The sequence below is a fragment of the Hemitrygon akajei genome, chromosome 22 (assembly GCF_048418815.1).
Source record: "Hemitrygon akajei chromosome 22, sHemAka1.3, whole genome shotgun sequence".
Taxonomy (NCBI): Eukaryota; Metazoa; Chordata; class Chondrichthyes; order Myliobatiformes; family Dasyatidae; genus Hemitrygon; species Hemitrygon akajei.
Genome location: NC_133145.1, coordinates 66,676,364 through 66,695,957, shown reverse-complemented (window position 1 = coordinate 66,695,957; position 19,594 = coordinate 66,676,364). Strand labels below are relative to the sequence as shown.

Sequence of the window (19,594 nt, the reverse complement as noted above, 5' to 3'; positions counted from 1 at the left end):
ATCATCACAGGGGTTTATGCAAATGAGGATGTCAATGCACATGACCTGTTCACAATAGGAAATGACATAGTTAGGAAGATGGACGGACACTCTGTTTTCTCGTATTCACACAAAAGGAGTTCGAAGGTCAAGACACTAGCATCCAGCAGGGCAGTCAAAGTTGCTGAAGACCATACCATAGATCCAGCATTGTTATTCCAGAGGTTCCTAGCTGTGTCAACGATAGGTGATCTCCGGCTAGACAAAGTGATGAACTATGAACTCTGTCCATATCTGATGTCTTTGTCTGAAGCAAAGAACATCTTGCGCCAGCCGGATAAGCCACAACTGGCAGAAGCAATAAAGAACTATGTCACCTCCAAATCAGACAATGCTGTCACACAGACGGTCCCGGTGACAGATCACTATGTTATAGATGGGGGATCACTTCTGCACCGCTTAAAATGGATGGAGGGGTGCACCTACAGTTCAACTGCAGAAGACTATGCCTCATTCACTGTCAAACCCTATGCCAGAGCCACTGTAGTGTTTGATGGTAATGGGGTTAGGCCAAGCATAAAGGACTGTACTCATCAGCATCAAAGTAGAAATTTGAATGCAAACAAGCTGAACATTACAGGGGCAACAAAGTTTGTTTGGAAAAAAAGGACCCTGTCAAATGAGGCAAACAAGCAGGTAATTATCCAGCTCATCACGGAACATTTGCGACAGAGAGGCTGCAAAGTGATTCAAGCTGAAGGAGATGCTGATGTTGAGATTGCAAAAGCAGCCATCATAACATTTGCTTTCAAACCTACCGCCCTGGTTAGAGAAGACACAGATCTCCTCGTGCTCTTGCTCTACCATGTAGTGGTAACAAACTACATTGAACTCTATTTCTGCTAGGACAAGGCAAAATCAAATGCCTATAATATCAAGGTCCTTAAGCAGATACTTAGAGAAGCAGCTTGTAAATGATCTATAGATTCTCCATGCCTTTACCGGTTGTTGACTCAACATCCAGAGTATTTGGGATCAGAAAGAAGTCGGGGTTCCAAAGAATCATCAAGTGTTACGCCTGTGCTCAACTTTGAGGGGCCGAGGGGTGCAGAGTGGCCCCCTCCTTTTTGAGAATCGCTGGATCACTATTGATTCGGGTCAGGAGACCCAGGAAATGAGAGAAAGACATGCAGAATCCACAAAGGGGTTTGAAATGTCCTGGCCCTCAGCGATACAAAGCAACGGGAAGCGGTCATTGTCTCTTGGAGACGGAATTGTGTATTGAGTACTGTGCTTCGTGGAAGCCCTCAGGCAACGTGGGCTGGTTGGGGGATGGCATCATTCCACCCTGATTGACATCTGAGACCCCGTGAGTGGGGATAAAAGAGGGTCTGGGGAACGGCCCCTTCAGACGCACCAGAAGAAATGCTAGAAATCCTGTAACTGCGTAATAGCGAAAGCCGGTGGAAAACCCACGTGCGTCCTTTTCCATTTGCCTCGGAATTGGTGGGCCTTACCACGGAAGAACGGCTTTAGCTAAAACAAAGGAGAAATCAGCCCCAACGACTTTCGAAGGATTGACATCATAAAAGGAATGGGCAAGTTTTAAACTCTCTCTCTTGACTCCAACCAAAGGCTGCAGCCTGCAGCTTGAATGAACTTGAGTGACTTTTATATTTCCATCGGACAATACATTATCTCCTAGACAACGATAGAGTTATTTCTTATTGATTATTATTATACCCGCACTTTTAGATTTAGTATTGACGACGTATATTATCTGTATGGTTGCATTGATATTATTTTTGTGTATTTTTATCAATACTGTTAAAAATAGTACCATCAGACTTCAACGGACCTCTCTACCTTTGCTGGTAAGTGACCCAGTTACGGGGTACGTAACACAAGAAAGAAAAGGGAATCAGAGACTGTTCGAAAGCGTTGTTCACCAAAGTCAGAATGCTGTGGAAACCAATGGCTGTAGTGCAATGGTGGCATTCAATGAAAATCAGAATGACTCCCTGGCATCTATCAGATACAAAATGCTCTGCAAGAAAGTTGCAAGAGCTAAGACTTTCGTCATGCCTGAGAGACTGCCACCAACCACCTCAGCCTGTAAATTTCATTCTAATGGTAACATACTTTAATGGTAAGAAATGATATTAAATCATTAGAAAGAGTTGACATAGGATCAGAAGGTACAGAATCTTTAAGGGTTGAGCTAAGAAATCACAGGGGTAAAAGGACCCTGATGGCAGTTATCTACAGGCCTCCAAACAGCTGCAGTGATGTTGACCACAAATTACAACAGGAAATAGAAAAGGCTTGCCAGAGGGGCAGTGTTATGATAATTGCAGGGGATTTTAACATGCGAGTGGATTGGGAAAATCAGGTCGGCTCTGGATCTCAAGAGAGAGAATTTGTAGAATGTCTACGAGATGGCTTTTTAGAACAGCTTGTTGTTGAGCCCACTAGGGGATGGGCTGTACTGGATTGGGTATTGTGTATTGAACCAGAGGTGATTAGAGAGATGGAAGTGATGGAACCCTTAGGAGGCGATGATCATAACATGATTGAGTTCACTGTGAAATTTGAGAAAGAGAAGTCGAAATCTGATGTGTCGGTATTTCAGTGGAGTAAAGGAAATTACAGTGGCATGAGAGAGGAACTGGCCAAGGTTGACTGGAAAGGGACACTAGCGGAAAGGACGGCAGAGCAGCAGTGGCCGGAGTTTATGCGAGAAGTGAGGAAGGTGCAAGACAGATAAATTCCAAGGAAGAAGAAATTTTCGAATGGAAAAAAGATGCAACCGTGGCTGACAAGAAAAGTCAAAGCCAAAGTAAAAGCAAAGCAGAGGGCATACAAGGAAGCAAAAAGCTAATTATAGACCTGTTAGCTTGACATCAGTGGTTGGGAAGTTGTTGGAGTCGATTGTCAAGGATGAGGTTACGGAGTATCTGGAGGCATATGACAAGATAGGCTGAACTCAGCATGGTTTCCTTAAAGGAAAATCCTGCCTGACAAACCTAGTGCAATTTTTTGAGGAAATTACAAGTAGGCTAGACAAGGGAGATGCAGTGGATGTTGTGTATTTGGATTTTGACAAGGCCTTCTGAAGCTGCTAAACAAGATAAGAGCCCATGGAATTATGGGAAAGTTACATACGTGGATAGAGCATTGGTTGATTGGCAGGAAACAGAGAGTGGGAATAAAGGGATCCCATTCTGGTTGGCTGCCGGTTACCAGTGGTGTTCCACAAGGGTCCGTGTTGGGGCCGCTTCTTTTTAAGTTGTATATCAACAATTTGGATTATGGAATAGATGGCTTTGTGGCTAAGTTTGCTGATGATACAAAGATAGGTGGAAGGGCCAGTAGTGCTGAGGAAACAGAGTCTGCAGAGAGACTTGGATAGATTGGGGGAATGGGCAAAGAAGTGGCAAATGAATTACAATGTCGGAAAGTGTATGGTCATGCACTTTGGTAGAAGAAATAAACAGGCAGACTATTATTTAAATGGGGAGAGAATTCGAAGTTCTGAGATGCAATGGGACTTGGGAGTCCTCGTGCAGGCTACCCTTAAGGTTAACCTCCAGGTTGAGTCAGTGGTAAAGAAGGCAAATGCAATATTGGCATTCATTTCTAGAGTATAGGAGCAGGGATGTGATGTTGAGGCTCTATAAGGCAATAGTAAGACCTCACTTGGAACACAGTGTGCAGTTTTGGGCTCCTTATTTAAGAACGGATGTGCTGACATTGGAGAGGGTTCAGAGAAGATTCACTAGAATGATTCCGGGAATGAGAGGGTTAACATATGAGGAACGTTTGACGGCTCTTGGACTGTACTCCTTGGAGTTTAGAAGAATGAGGGGGGACCTCATAGAAACATTTCGAATGTTGAAAGGCATGGACAGAGTGGATGTGGCAAAGTTGTTTCCCATGGTGGGGGAGTCTAGTACAAGAGGACATGACTTGAGGATAGCAGGGTGCCCATTCAGAACAGAAGCGAAAAAAATTTTTTTAGCCAGAGGGTGGTGAATCTATGGAATTTGTTGCCATGGACGGCAATGGAAGCCAAGTCATTGGGTGTATTTAAGGCAGAGATTGATAGGTATCTGAGTAGTCAGGGCATCAAAGGTTATGGTGAGAAGGCAGGGGAATGGGACTAAAGCGGAGATTGGATCAGTTCACGATGAAATGGCGGAGCAGACTCAATGGGCCGAATGGCCGACTTCTGCTCCTTTGTCTTGGGGTCTCTCTGCGGACTTACTACCAGGTTATGGAGTGGATGGGCTGTAGTGATGAAATGGAGCCGTCTGAGTGGGGATGGAGGGTAGAAGAGGAAAAACCTGTTCCAGTGATGACACAAAAGGCCCACTCCAAAGGTACTTATTTCAGATGATTCACTGCAACTGTTCAGGAGGGTGCAATACGTTAAAGTGTACCTGCAGAATGCAGAGGTTGGAATGTACCAGTACATGTGGGCATTGCCAAGATGGCAGCTGTGACAATATGACAAATGAGCCAGTGATCGAAGAGGATGATGAACAAGACTGCATCTGAGAAGCCATAAGGTAGCATATTATGTGTCATTACGTCAATACCAGAGTTGTCCCTTGATTACGTCATAGATGACGTCAGTACAAATGCAACTTTCATTCCAGGAACTACTGTTATTTGAAAAATATTGGTGAAAAGAACATTCATTAAAACATCAGGTTTAAAAGACTTGCAATTTGATGGTTATCAGTCAGATTTTTGATATTTTTCTGCTGGCAGCCATCTTGTTTTTGATGTAATTTTTGGAGACTTTCCCATGTGTCAAAACTGTCCAACTTTTGATGCATTGTTCTCCACATCAAACAGTATAATAAATGATCATAAAACATTTTTTTGCAATTTTTTTAGGCTTAGGTGGTATATTGACCCACCTAAACTATTATCTGAGGGAAATTTGCAGTGTTCAAGTCCATAGCTCCCAGAATCGCAATTGGGCAGGGTGGTAAAGAGGGCACAGGGTATACTTGCCTTCATCAGTCATTCATCTTGCAGCTGAATAAAACATTGGTTAAGTCACAGATGGAGTACTGTGGGTTGTTCTAGTTATCCCATCATAGGGGGCATGTGAAGCCTTGTGAGAGCATACAGAAGAGGCTGCCCAAATTAGAGATTACTTTCTAGGTGTGGACAAACTTTGATTGTTTTCTCGGGAAGAGCAGAGGATGAGAGGCATAAATAGGACAGTCGTAGTATTTGTCCCTGACTGGAAATGTCAAATACCAGAGAGCACAGCTTTAAGATTTACAAAGTAAGTTTTATTTTAAACTGAGAGAGGTGGGTGCCTGGAATATGCTGCCAGGAGAGGTGATTGAAGAGGATATGATAGCAACTTTTAGGAGGGATTTAGACAAATACATGGACAGGCAGAGAATGGTGTATATGATCACATGAAGGCAGAAGGGACTAGTTTAGTTTAGCATTATGGTCAGTGCCAACATGATGGGCTGAAGGGTCTGTTCTTGAGTTGTGCTGTTGATTATTCTATATGACTAGACCGTGTCATCTACTGTGCATCATCTGTGGGATGTTCCATGCTGCCTACTCACCCACCCAGGCACACCAACTATGGTCATGGTTACTATTCCATGCTGTCAATCACTAAGTGTTGTCATTGTATCTAGGAGGGTTAAAGGTCAATATCTCTGATTTTAAGTGAAACTCAGCAGGTCATGAGCAAATGCACGGACACTGAGTGGCTTTTCAACAAGGTAGTACAGCTCGGTAGCACAGCAGTTAGTGCAAGTGCTTTACACCACCACGGATCACCAGTCAGGGTTCAATTCTCAACACTGTAAGGAGTTTGTATGTTCACATGTCTGCTTGGGTTTCCTCAAGGTGCTCTGGTTTCCTCCTATACTCCAAAGACATATGGTTAGGGGTCAGTGAGTTGTGGACATGCTATGTTGCTGCTGGAGCACATAGACATTTGTGGGCTGCCCTCAGCACGATCCTCACTGATTTGATTTGACCTGAAAGTGCATTTCACTGTATATTTTGATGTATATGTGACAAATAAAGCTAACCTCAAAAAGGCAGACAGTTACAGACCAAATTCTGGTAAATGGAATTAGAGTGGATGGTCAGCATGGTAAGGTGGGCACAGACTCAATGGGCCGAATAGCCTCCTATGTGAAACAGGACCTGACCAGACGTGAGCCAGTCCTCTGGGGAGTGGGGTTTACGCTCACATGGACTGTGATGAGGATCATTAGACCAGTTCAGAGAAGCCAGAGCCCCTGTACATTCCCTACATTTTACACACTCTTTTGGCTCATCCTTAACCCATACAGCTTCCTGCTCCAACCCCACCCTACTGAGATCCGGTTTGTCAGATGTCCTGACCACACCAAGACAGGGCAGAGAGTTCTTGGGTTCCCCTCCTCTGGGTAAAGACAGAATTCCTGAGTATCCCCACCCTTGGATGAAGACACATTCTGAATAGCCCAGACAGTGACCTTCCCATCCTACACCCCAACTCAGGATACCCCAGTACCTCTCCTGGGCCATTCAGGGGGAAATGATTCACCCCCAGTCTGAGTCTTCATGGTGTGTGTACTGAGTTCCAAGAGAGAACCAGACCAGAGGAGGACCCCTACCAGTGCAGAGACAGATGGCAGTTGGGTGGAGAGTCAGCAGTTGCCTTTAATGGGATCAGTAAAAGAGGACCAGTCTTTCCTCTCGTGACTTCATTTGATAGCCAGTAGTACTCCAGGCCCATTCACTGTCCCTCCCCATGTCATGTCCCATTTTCTCTCCCAGTCACTGTCCGGTCACCACCCGAAGCAGCTGCAGAGCCATCTCAGGTTGGTCAGCTGGGATCTGAAACACAAAACATCAGCGTGACCATGGAATCAGCACAATCACCCCACTGTCACAAATCATCCTGTCCTGATCCCCCACCCCACCCTAGGACACACTGAGATACCCACTGAACCACCCCAAGACACCAGCCAGCCACACACCTGCCCTCAGAATACCCCCACCTCTTCTGCTTGACCCTACAGCTACAGCATCACCCCAGCCCTGGAGAGGGAGACAGAGGTGGCCAGTGATTGACTCATAAGACCATAAGATTAAAAAAAAAGCAGAACTAGACCATTTGGTCCATCGAGTCTGCTCCGCCATTTCATCATGGCAGATCCATTACCCTCACCTTCCTTTTCCCCACAACCCTTCGTGCCCTGACTAATCTAGAATCTATCAACCTCTGTCTTGAATACACCCATAGACTTGGCCTCCACAGCTGCCTGTGACAATGAATTCCACAGATTCACCATTCTGGCTAAGGAAATTTTTCCTCATCTCTGTTCTAAACAGATGTCCCTCAATTCTGACTCACCATGTGACCTGCTTTCAGCACCCAGAAGAAGCCAAAGTTATGGTAGTGCTTGTAGAAGGCGGCTGTACTGGTGGGGTGAGACCTGGTGTAGAGTGGTGTCCACTGCTGTCTGGAGAAAACTGGCAGACCCTGCCATTTTAACTTCCTCACCCATGCCTCCTGCCCTACACCGCAATGGGAGAGAGAGACATAAAAGTGAGAGTGGACAGTGAGAGGGGGAAGGGTAATGAGAGAGAAGAGAATGCATTCAGAGTGGAGAGAGTGTGTATAGAGAGCATGTGGTGAGAGAGGGAAGGGTAGTGACAGAGAGAGTGGTTGGTCAGTGGGACACAGTGCCTGCTGTGGATCTTTTAGAAACATAGAAAATCTACAGCACAAAACCTACCCTAGAAATTACAAGGCTTACCTATAGCCCTCTATTTTACTAAGCTCCATGTACCTATCTGAAAGTCTCTTAAAAGACCCTACCGGATCCGCCTCCACCACCGTTGGCAGCAGCCCATTCCACGCACTCACCACTCTCTGAGTAAAAAACTTACCCCTGACATCTCCTCTGTACCTACTCCCCAGCACCTTAAACCTGTGTCTTCTTGTGGCAGCCATTTCAGCCCTGGGAAAAAGCCTCTGACTATCCACACGATCAATACCTCTCATCATCTTGTACACCTCTATCAGGTCACCTCTCATCCTCCTTCGCTCCAAGGAGAAAAGGTCATGTTCACTCAACCTATTCTCATAAGGCATGCTTCCCAGTCCAGGCAAAATCCTTGTAAATCTCCTCTGCACCCTCTTTATGGCTTCCACATCTTTCCTGTAGTGAGGCAACCAGAACTGAGTACAGTACTCCAAGTGGGGTCTGACCAGGGTCCTATATAGCTGCATTATTACCTCTTGGCTCCTAAATTCAATTCCATGATTGATGAAAGCTAATACACCGAACGCCTTCTTAACCACAGAGTCAACCTTCACAGCTGCTTTGAGCGTCCTACGGACTCAGACCCCAAGATCCCTCTGATCCTCCACACTGCCACGAGTCTTACCATTAATACTATACTCTGCCATCATATTTGATCTACCAAAACGAACCACTTCACACTTATCTGGGTTGAACTCCATCTACCACTTCTCAGCCCAGTTTTACATCCTTTCAATGTCCCACTGTAACCTTTGACAGCCCTCCACACTATCCACAACACCTCTATCCACATCAGCAAACTTACTAAGCCATCCCTCCACTTCCTCATCTACAAACGTTTGTAGGTCATTTATAAAAATCACAAAGAGTAAGAGTCCCAGAACAGATCCCTGAGGAACTCCACTGGTCACCGACCTCCATGCAGAATATGACCCGTCTACAACCACTCTTTGCCTTCTGTGGGCAAGCCAGTTCTGGATCTACAAAGCAATGACCCCTTGAATCCCATGCCTAATTGCAGATAAAACATCAATACTCAGCATTCTTCTTCGAATCTTACCACCTATGAAAATCCTGCCATTGTTATCTCTGGTTCCAATAACCCTGCCACTTTCAGTCTGCAGATTATGCGGCCTTTAGCTCTAGCTCCAGCCTCGACCTCAGCTGTCTCCACTTCCAGGCCGAGATCTACCTCATTGCCACTGGATCCCTGGTCTCCCTCTCCCACCACTACTCCCCAACCCTGGTAACTCAAGTTGTCCTGTAACCTCTTGGGTCCTTGGATTCTCCATCATCCTCCCACCCTACCTTTCCTGAACATTCAACCTTCCCCTCCCCTCTAACACCACCAACTTTCCTCCCACCTCAATCTCAGCTGTAATCCTTGCTGTGTCTTTGCCATTCCCTCTGACCTTCCCCACTCTGAGGTGCAATATTCTGTCCTCAGCAAGGGTCTTACCTTTGTCCCCCTTTGCCCGTACCTCAGTGAGCTGAGTCCACCACGACTCCAAGCTCTTCTTTCGTCACTTCTGTCTCCAAGCCTACTTCTTTGGCATGGATTCTCCACCCTGCACTGATGACCCCTTCTCCCATTCCAACCCTCCCCCTCCTCTTCTTGAACACCCCGCTCTAGCTCTCTGCCTGCTCTGGATCTTTTCATCTCTAATTGCCAATGAGACATAATCCAGTTCAACTTCAGTACTCCTCTCTCCTCCTCAAACCTTACCCATCTGAAAGACCATAAAGCACTTCCCTCCACTCTCATTGCACCAATCCCAGCCTTACCATCAAAGGAGCTGCTGCTGGATTGACCTCCACCCTGCAGAGCCAGGCAGCAATTTTCCAACACCTCCTCATTCTTACCCCTTGAAAAGGACCCCACTCTGGACTATCAGAAAATGGTCTCTGACACCATCACTGACCTCATCAACTATGCAGAACTCCCATGCACTGCCACCAGCCTCATAGTTCCCTTACCCTGCACTGCTCACTTTTACTCCCTACCCAAGATCCACAAACCGGGTTGTCCAGTTAGGCCTATTGTTTCTGCCTGCTCCTGCCCCACTGAACACGTGTCCACATGCCTCGACTCCATTCTATTCCCTTTAGTTCAGTCCCTTCCCACCTACATCCGACACTTCTCATGTTCTCAATCTCCTCACTTACTTTCATTTCCCTGACCGCCTCATTTTCACCATAGGTATCCAGTCCCTCCTCTTCTTTCCTCCAAAAAGATGGCCTTCTAGCTCTCCACTTCTTTTGTCGACAACACACCGACCAGTTCCCCTCCATCATTACCCTCCTTTGTGTAGCAGAGCCTGTTCTCATCCTCAAGAATCTCTTTTGGCTCCACCCACTTTCTGCAAATTCAAGATGTAACCATGAGCACCCAAATGGGCACCAGCTATGCCTGCCTCTTCATTGGCTGCATGGAACAGCCCATTTCCAAGCCTTCCCCAGTAGCGCTCCCCAATTCTCCCTCCACTACATTGCTGACTACATTGCTGCTGCTTCGTGCGCCCATGCTGAACTCGTCAATTTCACTTATATTGCCTCCAATTTCCATCCTGCCCTTAAATTCACTTGATCCATGCCTGACACCTCCTTCGCCTCTCTCAATCTCTGTTTCCATCTCTGGAAACAAACTGTCTACCAATATCTTTTATAAATTTAGCGATTCCCACGGCTATCTTGACTATACCTCTCCCCACCTTGTCTCCTGTAAAAATGCTATTCCCTTTTCTCAGTTCCTTTGTTTCTGCCTCATCAGAGATGTCCTCCTTCTTCACAGAACAGGGTTTCCCTTCCTCCACCATTGATGCTGCCCTCACCTGCATCTCCTCCATTTCCTGAACATCCACACTCACCCCATCTTTACACTGTCTTAACAGTGATAGAGTTCTTATCCTCACCTACCACCTCATGAGCCTCCGCATCCAACACATCATTCTCCACATTTGCCATTTTCAATGGGACCCTACCAGATATCTTTCCCTTTCTCTCCACTCTCCACCTTTCCCAGGGATCACTCCCTCCATGACTCCCTTGGCTATTCACCCCACCCCACTAATCTCCCTCCTGGCAAGAGGCCAAAGTGCTACACTTGCCCATAATCTCCTCCCTCACCTCCATTCAGAACCCTAAACCAGTCCTTCCAGATGAGGAGACACTTAAGCTATGAATCTTCTGGGATTGTCTATTGTATCTGCTGCTCCCAATGCAGCCTCCTCTGCATCGGTGAAACCTGTCATAAATTGGGGGACCACTTTAAGACCACAAGACATAGGACCAGAATTAGGCCATTCCATCATGACTGATCCTGGATCCTACTCAACCCCATACACCTGCCTTCTTGCCGTATCCTTTGATGCCCTGACAGATCAGGAAATGATCAACTTCCGCCTTAAACATACGCATGGACTTGGCCTTCGCTGCAGACTGTGGGAGAACATTCCATAGATTTACTACTCTCTGGCTAAAACAATTCCTCCCTACCTCTGTTCTAAAGAGTTGACCCTCAATTTTGAGGCTGTACCCTCTAGTTCTGGGTAACACCCACCATAGGAAACTTTCTCTCCACATCCACCGTCTAGTCCTTTCAACACTCGGTAGGTTTTAATGAGATTCACCCCCTGCAACCTTCTAAATTCCAGTGAGAGTACAGGCCTAATCTCAAATAATAATGAGGCAGCCTACAGAGAAGTCATCACCCTGACACAGTGGTATCAAAAAATCAACCTCTCCCTCAATGTCGCAAAAACAAAGGGGCTGGTTATAGACAACAGGCAGAAAAGAGATAGGTGAACTCCTATTGACATCAGTGGATCTGGGGTTGAGAGGGTGAACAGCTTTAAGTTCCTCAGTACACACGTCACCAAGGACCTCACTTGGTCTGTACATACCGGCTGTGTGGTGAAAAAAGCACAACAGCGTCTTTCTCACCTCAGATGGTTGAAGAGGTTTGGTATTTGCCCCCAAATCTGAACAACTTTCTACAGGGGCACAATTGAGAACATCCTGACTGGCTGCATCATTACCTCGTACGGAAACTGTATTTCCCTCAATCGCAGGACTCTGCAGAGAGTGGTGTGGACAGCCCAGTGCATCTGTAGATGTGAACTTCCCACTATTCAGGACATTTACAGTGACAGGTGTGTAAAAAGGGCCTCAAGGATCATTGGGGACCCGAGTCATCTCAATCAAGCTTTATGCTGCGGAAATGGTACCACAGCATAAAAGCCAGGACCGACAAGCTCCGGGACAGCTTCATCCACCAGGTCATCAGACTGATTAATTCATGCTGATACAATTGTATTTCTATGCTATATTGACTGTCCAGTCATACATACTATTTATTACAAATTACTATAAAGTGCACATTGCACATTTAGACGGAGAAATAACAAAGATTTTTACTCCTCATGTATGTGAAGGATGTAAGTAATAAAGTCAATTCAATTCCAAAGCTGCCAAATGCTCCTCATGTGGTAACCCTTTCATTCTGGAATCATCCTCATGAACCTCCTCTGGACTCTCTCCAGCTTCGTCAAGCATCTCCATTTTCTGCCAAAAACAAAATTTCCCAGTACCCAAACATTTTAATTCTGACTCCCATTCCCTTTCTGACATGTTGGTCCTTGGCCTTCTCTTGTGCCAAGATGAGGCCACCCTCAGGGTGGAAGAGCAGCACCTTGTATTTCATCTGGGTAGCCTCCAACTTGATGGCATGAATATCTATTTCTCCTTCCGGTAATTTTCCCCCTCCCCCTTGTCTCTTCTTCTATTCTCTCACCTCTTCTCCTCACCTGTCTATCATCTCCTCTGGTGCCCCTCCAGCTTCCTGGCCCACTCTTCTCTCCTATCAGATTTCTCTTCTCCAGCCCTTTACATTTTTCCCACCCATCTCCTCCCAGCTTCTTACTTCATCCTCCCTCTCTCACCCTCCTGGCTTCATCCATCACCTTCTTGCTTTCCTCCTTCTCCTTTCCCTCCCCCCACCCTCTTATTCTGGGATCTTTGCCTCTTCTTTTCCAGTCCTGAAGAAGGGGCTTAGTCAGAAATGTTGATTGTTTATTCATTTCAATAGATGCTGCCTGACCTGCTGAGTTCCTCTAGCATTTTGTGTGTGTTGACAACACAGAGACAAAGAGAGAAGTGATACAGCAGGAAGAGAGAAAAGGAAGGGGGTGGGGTGTGTGAATCTATTCACAATTCTGTATCAATCCCACAACCCTCCCCACAAATGGTGGTGCCTTAGGAAATGAGCATCCATCACCAAGAACCCTTGCCATCAGGACATGCCCCCTTCTCATTGCTACCAACAGGCAGGAACTACAGGAGTCTGAAGACACATGCTCAATGTTTCAGGAATGGCCTCTTCTCCTCCGCCATCAGAGTGGATCATGAACACTACCTCACTATTCCTTTTGTTTTGTAATTTAACGCCTGCAAAAGCAGAGATTTCACGTTATGCAAGCCAGAGATCGTAAACCTGATACTGATTCTGACTGCCCTCCACCCCCCCCCCCCCCCCAGTGAATCCCACACTGCAGCAACATCTTCCACCTAAATTCCTGAACCCAGGAACAATTCCAATCTGTCCCACTTCACATTTACTACACCCCATTGGGACAGACACTTGAAAAAGAGGGGCAGGTTATTTGAAACGGTGTTTACAGGAGCCTTTGTACATGAATCTCTGAAAGACACAAAACAACTGCAGTAACAAACAGGGAAGCAGATATTAGTCTGGCCTTTATTGTATGAGGTTTTGAGAAGAGATGTCTGCCCCAGTTCTCCAGGGCATACAGATTCTAAGGAAGGAAAAACAACCGAAGGAGCACAGGGAAAGTTCCTGGAATACCCAGACTTGGGACTGTATCCTTTAGAGTTCACAGAGTAGAGGCAACCTCAGTGAAACATGTAAAGCTATATATTAGTGTGGCCATTTACAAACAGCTATTCTCAAGAACTTGTTCCCAGTAAGTTTCTTTCTCATGAATTCCTGGTGCCATACAGGCAGTAGTTGGGTGTAGTGAGAGACAGGCCAACCCACTGGGTACAGGCACTGACACCTAGCAGAGAGACATGCCCTCTGTCACTAACACAAGTCTCTGAAAGAGGACCCAGCGCACGGAAGGGGGTGCATCAAAGGGCAGATGTCACAGTAAGTGACACTGTCATTCTGTTAGTTCCTTAAGAAACCTGTGAGGAAAGGCAGGGAGAGCCTTACCCAATGAATCCACAATTAGGTCCAGCTGTCCATTATAGACCGTGACGTTGACACCTGCAGCCAACAATTGATCCACTGTGTCAATCACTGGCTTCATAAAGTCACCCTCCATATTTCTGAAGACCTCATTGGCCTGACCTTTAATGGAAGAGACATTCTATTAAAATTGTTTCTACTGATCAGATGCCATCCTCCCATCTCAATTACAGAGGGCAGTCCCACCCATGTTACAGCACAGCCTATACCAGCCAAGAGCTTTAGACCACATCCACCCTATGTGTGGCAGAACATTCCCTCACACAAACCCCCACAACATCCTCATGATTCCCCTCAGCACCAGTGTCACCCTGTAGGGTACACAGTGCTCCAAGTTTGGTCTAGTGCTGTGTTTACTTCCTGCCCATGTATTCTGTGGCTGTACAACTCTGAGGCTTTTGCCACCCTTTTGCCCTGTTCTTCTGCCTTTAAACACCTTTGGACACACACATGCTCAGTTCCTCTACCCCTCCCAATACTACACATTCTCTCACCTTGTTTCACCACTTCACACATATCTGGATTAAATCCTATTTCCCAGTATTCTGTCTCACAGCCTGGACCATCAATGTCTCTCCTGTCTGTCCACATCTCGGTGAACCACTCCAATGATGTTCTCATTCATCCACAAATTATTACAACATGTAATGACTCAGGTTTCAATCAGCAGTATATGGTGCAAAGTGTTGCTCAGTCTTTGGAAGAAGACCAAAGTCAGTAAATCTGGACATTGAGGCCCAATATTTTCAAATCGGGTCTAGAGGTTGGAGACCCCATGGCATCCTGAACAATCAGACCCAACAAACCGCAACCTCCTCCCAATGCCAATCACAAATGCAACCTCCTTCCAACGATAATTCCAACACAACCACAACCTCCCAATGCCAATCCAAACCACAACCTCTTCTCAACGCCAATCACAACTGCATCCTTCTTCTAACCATAATCCCAACACCAATCCCAACCACACCCTCCTCCCAATGCCAATCCCGACCACAACGTCCTCTCAACCATGATCCCAACACAACTGCAACCTCTTCCCAACACCACACTGAATCACAAACTCCTTCCCAGCATAATCCCATCACAATTACAACCACCTCCAAACAGACCGATATACTTTATTGATCCTGAGGGAAATTGGGTTTCATTACAGCCGCACCAACCAAGAATAGTGAAGAAATATAGCAATATTGCTATAGCAATAGCAAAACACCAATCCCAACATAACCACAATCCCCTTCCAATGCCAATCCCAACTACAACCCCCTCCCAATGATAATCCCTAAACAATTGTAACCTCCTCCCAACCATAATTCCAACTGCTATCTCCTCCCAACATAAATCCCAACCATGACCTCCTCCCAACACGAATACCAACACAACCACAACTTCAAACTCCTCTCAATGCGACAACAACCTCCTCCCAAAGCCAATCCCATTACAACCTTAACCTCCTCCAAGCACCAATCCCAACTTTATCCAACCATCTCTCCCCAACACATCCTCCTGAACAATCTCCCCCAACCCAACCACAACAACCCCACCCTCCTCACAACACCAACCCCAATCTGACCATCCCCCCTAACCCACCCACCTAAACAATCTCCCCCAATCAAACTCAAAACTTCCCAACTCCCCCTCCTCCCAACCCATCACCCCTTACCGCCCCACTCTACGAAGTCTGGGATGATCTTTAGCTTCTTTCTTATTGGTCCGTTCATCAGTTCTGCCAGGCTGCGATGTTGCAGAGGGCGCACATGTCGTTGGAACAGGCTGACTGAGAGACAAAGGTGTTGTCAGTGGGGGCTGGGGGGAGGGACTTGTACTGACCTGTCCCATAGTGTGACCCTCCCTCAGTACCACCCTCTCCCATAGTTTGACTCTCCCTCAGTACCGCCGTCTCCCACTGTGTGACCCAAAAGACATATAATAGAGAATTCAAGTTAAAATACAGTTATTACCATCTTTAATGCACTAAATTCCCTGGGGGCCACTATTCACGGAAACCCCCTACTGAACACATATGATCACATGTACCTTCACACTGGCATGTATGTAGCTCTGTAAGAGGGGCTTGTAGTCCTTGACATCTCACTGACTGGACCTGCGAATGGCCACCTTGGCCAGGTGCAAGAGCAAGCCCACCAGGACATCCTCTGAGCAGCCTGCCCCCTCCTTACTATGAGCCCATATACCAGAACCGTGGGGCTGCAGTGCTGGCAGAACACGAGGAGCAGCCCATTCCGCTATTCAAACAAGGGCTGCAGCCTCTCACACTCCACAGAGGCATGGAACACAGACTCCTCCTATCCATGTGGGTGGGGCATCAGTGAACCTGCTCAGATTTCTATTACATGTTTCTGCCCGGTGCAGCACCATCCACCCCAAGTTCCCAGTGTACAGGGGAAAGACCCCTGCACACAGAGACTTCCACTGGGGATCTCCCTCACCGCCTGATGGTAAGACAGACTGTCATGGCATGTCCAGTCAGCAGGCAGGGGCAATGAAGTGAAAAGTGTGCAAAAGAGCATTGGCACATCATGGAATGGCACAGTAGGTAACTCCAAGAGGCAGCTCATGCTGTGTGGGACTGGCTCCTGAAGGAGATTTTGGGGTTTGCATCCCACAAGCACCAACGGTGGAGCACGGTTGGTGTGGTCGGAGCCACTCCACACCCCTGAGCCACCCGCACCCGTCATAACAGGATGTGAAAAGACCGCCACCACGGCCCGAGTACTGCTTCCTGCAGGCACACTCTGACTAGAGGAGACCTTATCCCAGACCTGCAGTAGCTCCCACATCGTGGCACGGCTGATGCTCCCCTCTGGGAGCCACATACCCTGCTGATGTCAATGACTCCAGCGTGTTGACCCTCAGAGGGTGCTCAGTGAACATGTATCTATGCAGGGTCCTGAAGCAGAAAGCTGCTAGTTGGGTCCCTATGCACACCAGTGACTGATGCCCTCCTCACTCGGAAGACACAGGATTGCAGCAGAGACCCAATGCCTCCTGTTGCCTCAAAGAAGTCCACCAGCTTCCTCTGGGTTTTGGTGACAAATAGAGTGGGCAGGACTAAAGTGACCAGCCAGTACAAAAACATAGAGGCTATCAGCTGGTTAATGACCAATAGTCTGCCCGGTATGAGATTACGTGGAGTAGACCTGACCAGCTTCCCAGCCAGGCAGCCTCTTTCAAATCTAAGTCCTGCCAGCTTGCCTGCTGAGTCTCCACAGTGGATCTGAGGTACACCCCCAGACAGAGGTGGTGCGTGGTACTCCACATAAACGGTCTTAGCTCCGACAGGGATTTCATCTCCCACTGACCCACTAAAAGAGCAAAGCACTTGCTCCTCTTGACCCTAGCAGAGGACACAGCTCAGGAGATCCACTGGCAATGTTGCTTCCTCTGTAAGTCAACAGGGTCAGTGATCGTGAGGAGGATATTGCTGGCATAAGCTGAAAAGACTACCTTCATCTCCGGCTTGTGAAGAACCAGATCTGTCAACTGCTTCTGAAGGCGGCAGTGGAAAGGCTCTACATAGAGTACAGTTGCCCCAACAATGGGCAGCCCTGACACAGCCCCATCATGAAGCAAATGGGTAGCGTCAAGGATCTATTGACCTTTATTAGGCACTCAATGGTAACATACAACAGACAGACACAGGCAACAAAATGTGGTCTGAGTCTGAACACGTGCAGTCCTGAGGAATTAGTTATGATTCACTCTGTCAAATGTCATCTCCTGATTGAGAGATAGAGAGAGAGAAAGGCAACTGACAGGCCTACCTCACAGGACAGATGGATGAGTTATTCCTTGCAAGAGTCACACCCACCGCAGCCTCAGGGAGGGAAAAGCCCTATGCTCTCCCTTCCAGGCTCTCCCCTCCAGGCTTCCCAGAACAGACAGAATGAGACTCGGCAGAGACCATCCATCCATACCAGGCGGTGGTCCGAGAATGGACGCCGTGACATATGGTGGACGTGTGTCCTGGAAATTTGTAGTCAGCTGAGTTGCAAACCTCAGGCACAGGGGCCAGAATGGAGGTTCCACCAACCAAAAGATCCAAGCAGCTGCAATGATGCTCAACTGTCATGAGGACAATCTTACCTCAGTCAAAATAGCCAACAGCACAGCCATCTCCCAAAACAGAGACATGCACATTAACAAAGTATAATGGTTCACCCAAGCACATGGCAAGATGCAGCAAGCAGCCTGGCTTGAGCTAATTTACTTTATCTCCAACAATATCACCACTCTGCTTGAACTGGAGCTGAGCTGACTCATGTAGACCTTCCCACGCCAATTCAGGAGCCAGGTGAATTTATCTCCTGGAATGTGTGTGTTTTCTGCAGGAAGCTCACCGCATATCTTTGTTCCCTGAGGACTGAGAGATGATGGAATCCGTGGTACATCTTCCTGCTGCCATTGATATTACTCGCCACTCGGACCTTCATGAAAGTGCTACATCTTCTTGCTAACACCCAGGCTTGCAGGAGCAGGCCTCCTTACACTGAGCCTATCCACCCCTAACTGGGCTTTCAGTCTCTATCATGACTTCCCACTTCTTTTAAAGGGATGTGTGGACGGATTGCACAATCCCAGGCAGGTGCATCCATCAGTCATTGGCAAGTCATAGTCATAGAGAAGTACAACACAGAAACAGGCCCTTTAACCTTCTAGTTCATGCCAAATCATTTAAACTGTCTACTCCCATCGGCCTGCACCTGGACCATAGCCCTTCATACCCCTACCATCCATGTACCCATCCAAACTTCTCTTAAACATTGAAATCGGGCTAGCATGCAGAATTTGTGATGGCAGCTTGTTCCACACTCTCATGGCCCTCTGAATGAAGTTTCCCCTCATGTTCTCCTTAAACTTTTCACTTTTTACCTTAACCCATGACCTCCAGTTGTAGTCCCACTCACCTAAGTAGAAAAAGCCTGCTTACATTTACAGTATCTATACACTTCATAATTTTGTATACCACCATCAAATTTTCTCCCAATTTTCTACATTTCTAACTTATTCAATCTTTCCATATAACATCGCTGTAAATTTTCTTGTTTACATCTTTCTTGTAGGTAGGTGACCAAAACGACACACAATACTTCAAATTAGGCTTCACCAAAATATTATACAACTCCAACATAACATCCCATCTCCTGTAATCAATACATCGATTTATGAAGGTCTATGTGCCAAAATTTTTCTTTATCACCCAACCCACCTGTGCTGCCACCTTCAATGAATGGTGGACCTATATTCTCAGATCCCTTTGTTCTGACACATTCCTCAGTGCCCTACCACTCACTGTGTAAGACCTATGCTGATTGGTCCTAAATAATTGCAAGATCTCACACTTGTCTGCATTAAATTTCATCTGCCATTTTTCCAGCTGGTCTAGATTCCACTGACAGCCATGATAGTCTTCCTCGCTGTTCACTACATCCCCAATCTTGGTGTCATCTGCAAATTTACCAATCCAGTTAACCACATTATCATTCAGATCATTGATATAGATGACAAACAA

The 19,594-nt window shown here is 46.7% G+C and overlaps 1 protein-coding gene across 3 annotated transcripts in view; it reads right to left on the bottom strand.

The window, feature by feature from the left end:
• Positions 1–5,269: 5,269 nt before the first annotated feature.
• scpep1 (serine carboxypeptidase 1) overlaps positions 5,270–19,594 on the bottom strand; it is a 42,152-nt gene continuing 27,827 nt past the window's right edge. For all 3 annotated transcript variants that reach the window (XM_073026517.1, XM_073026519.1, XM_073026518.1), the window contains 4 exons: positions 15,725–15,838; positions 14,023–14,160; positions 7,376–7,539; positions 5,270–6,855 (listed from right to left, as the gene is read on the bottom strand). In XM_073026517.1, coding sequence (XP_072882618.1) covers positions 6,796–6,855; positions 7,376–7,539; positions 14,023–14,160; positions 15,725–15,838 — 476 coding nt within the window. In that variant the 3' untranslated portion in view covers positions 5,270–6,795. The remainder of the gene's footprint in view (positions 6,856–7,375; positions 7,540–14,022; positions 14,161–15,724; positions 15,839–19,594) is intronic.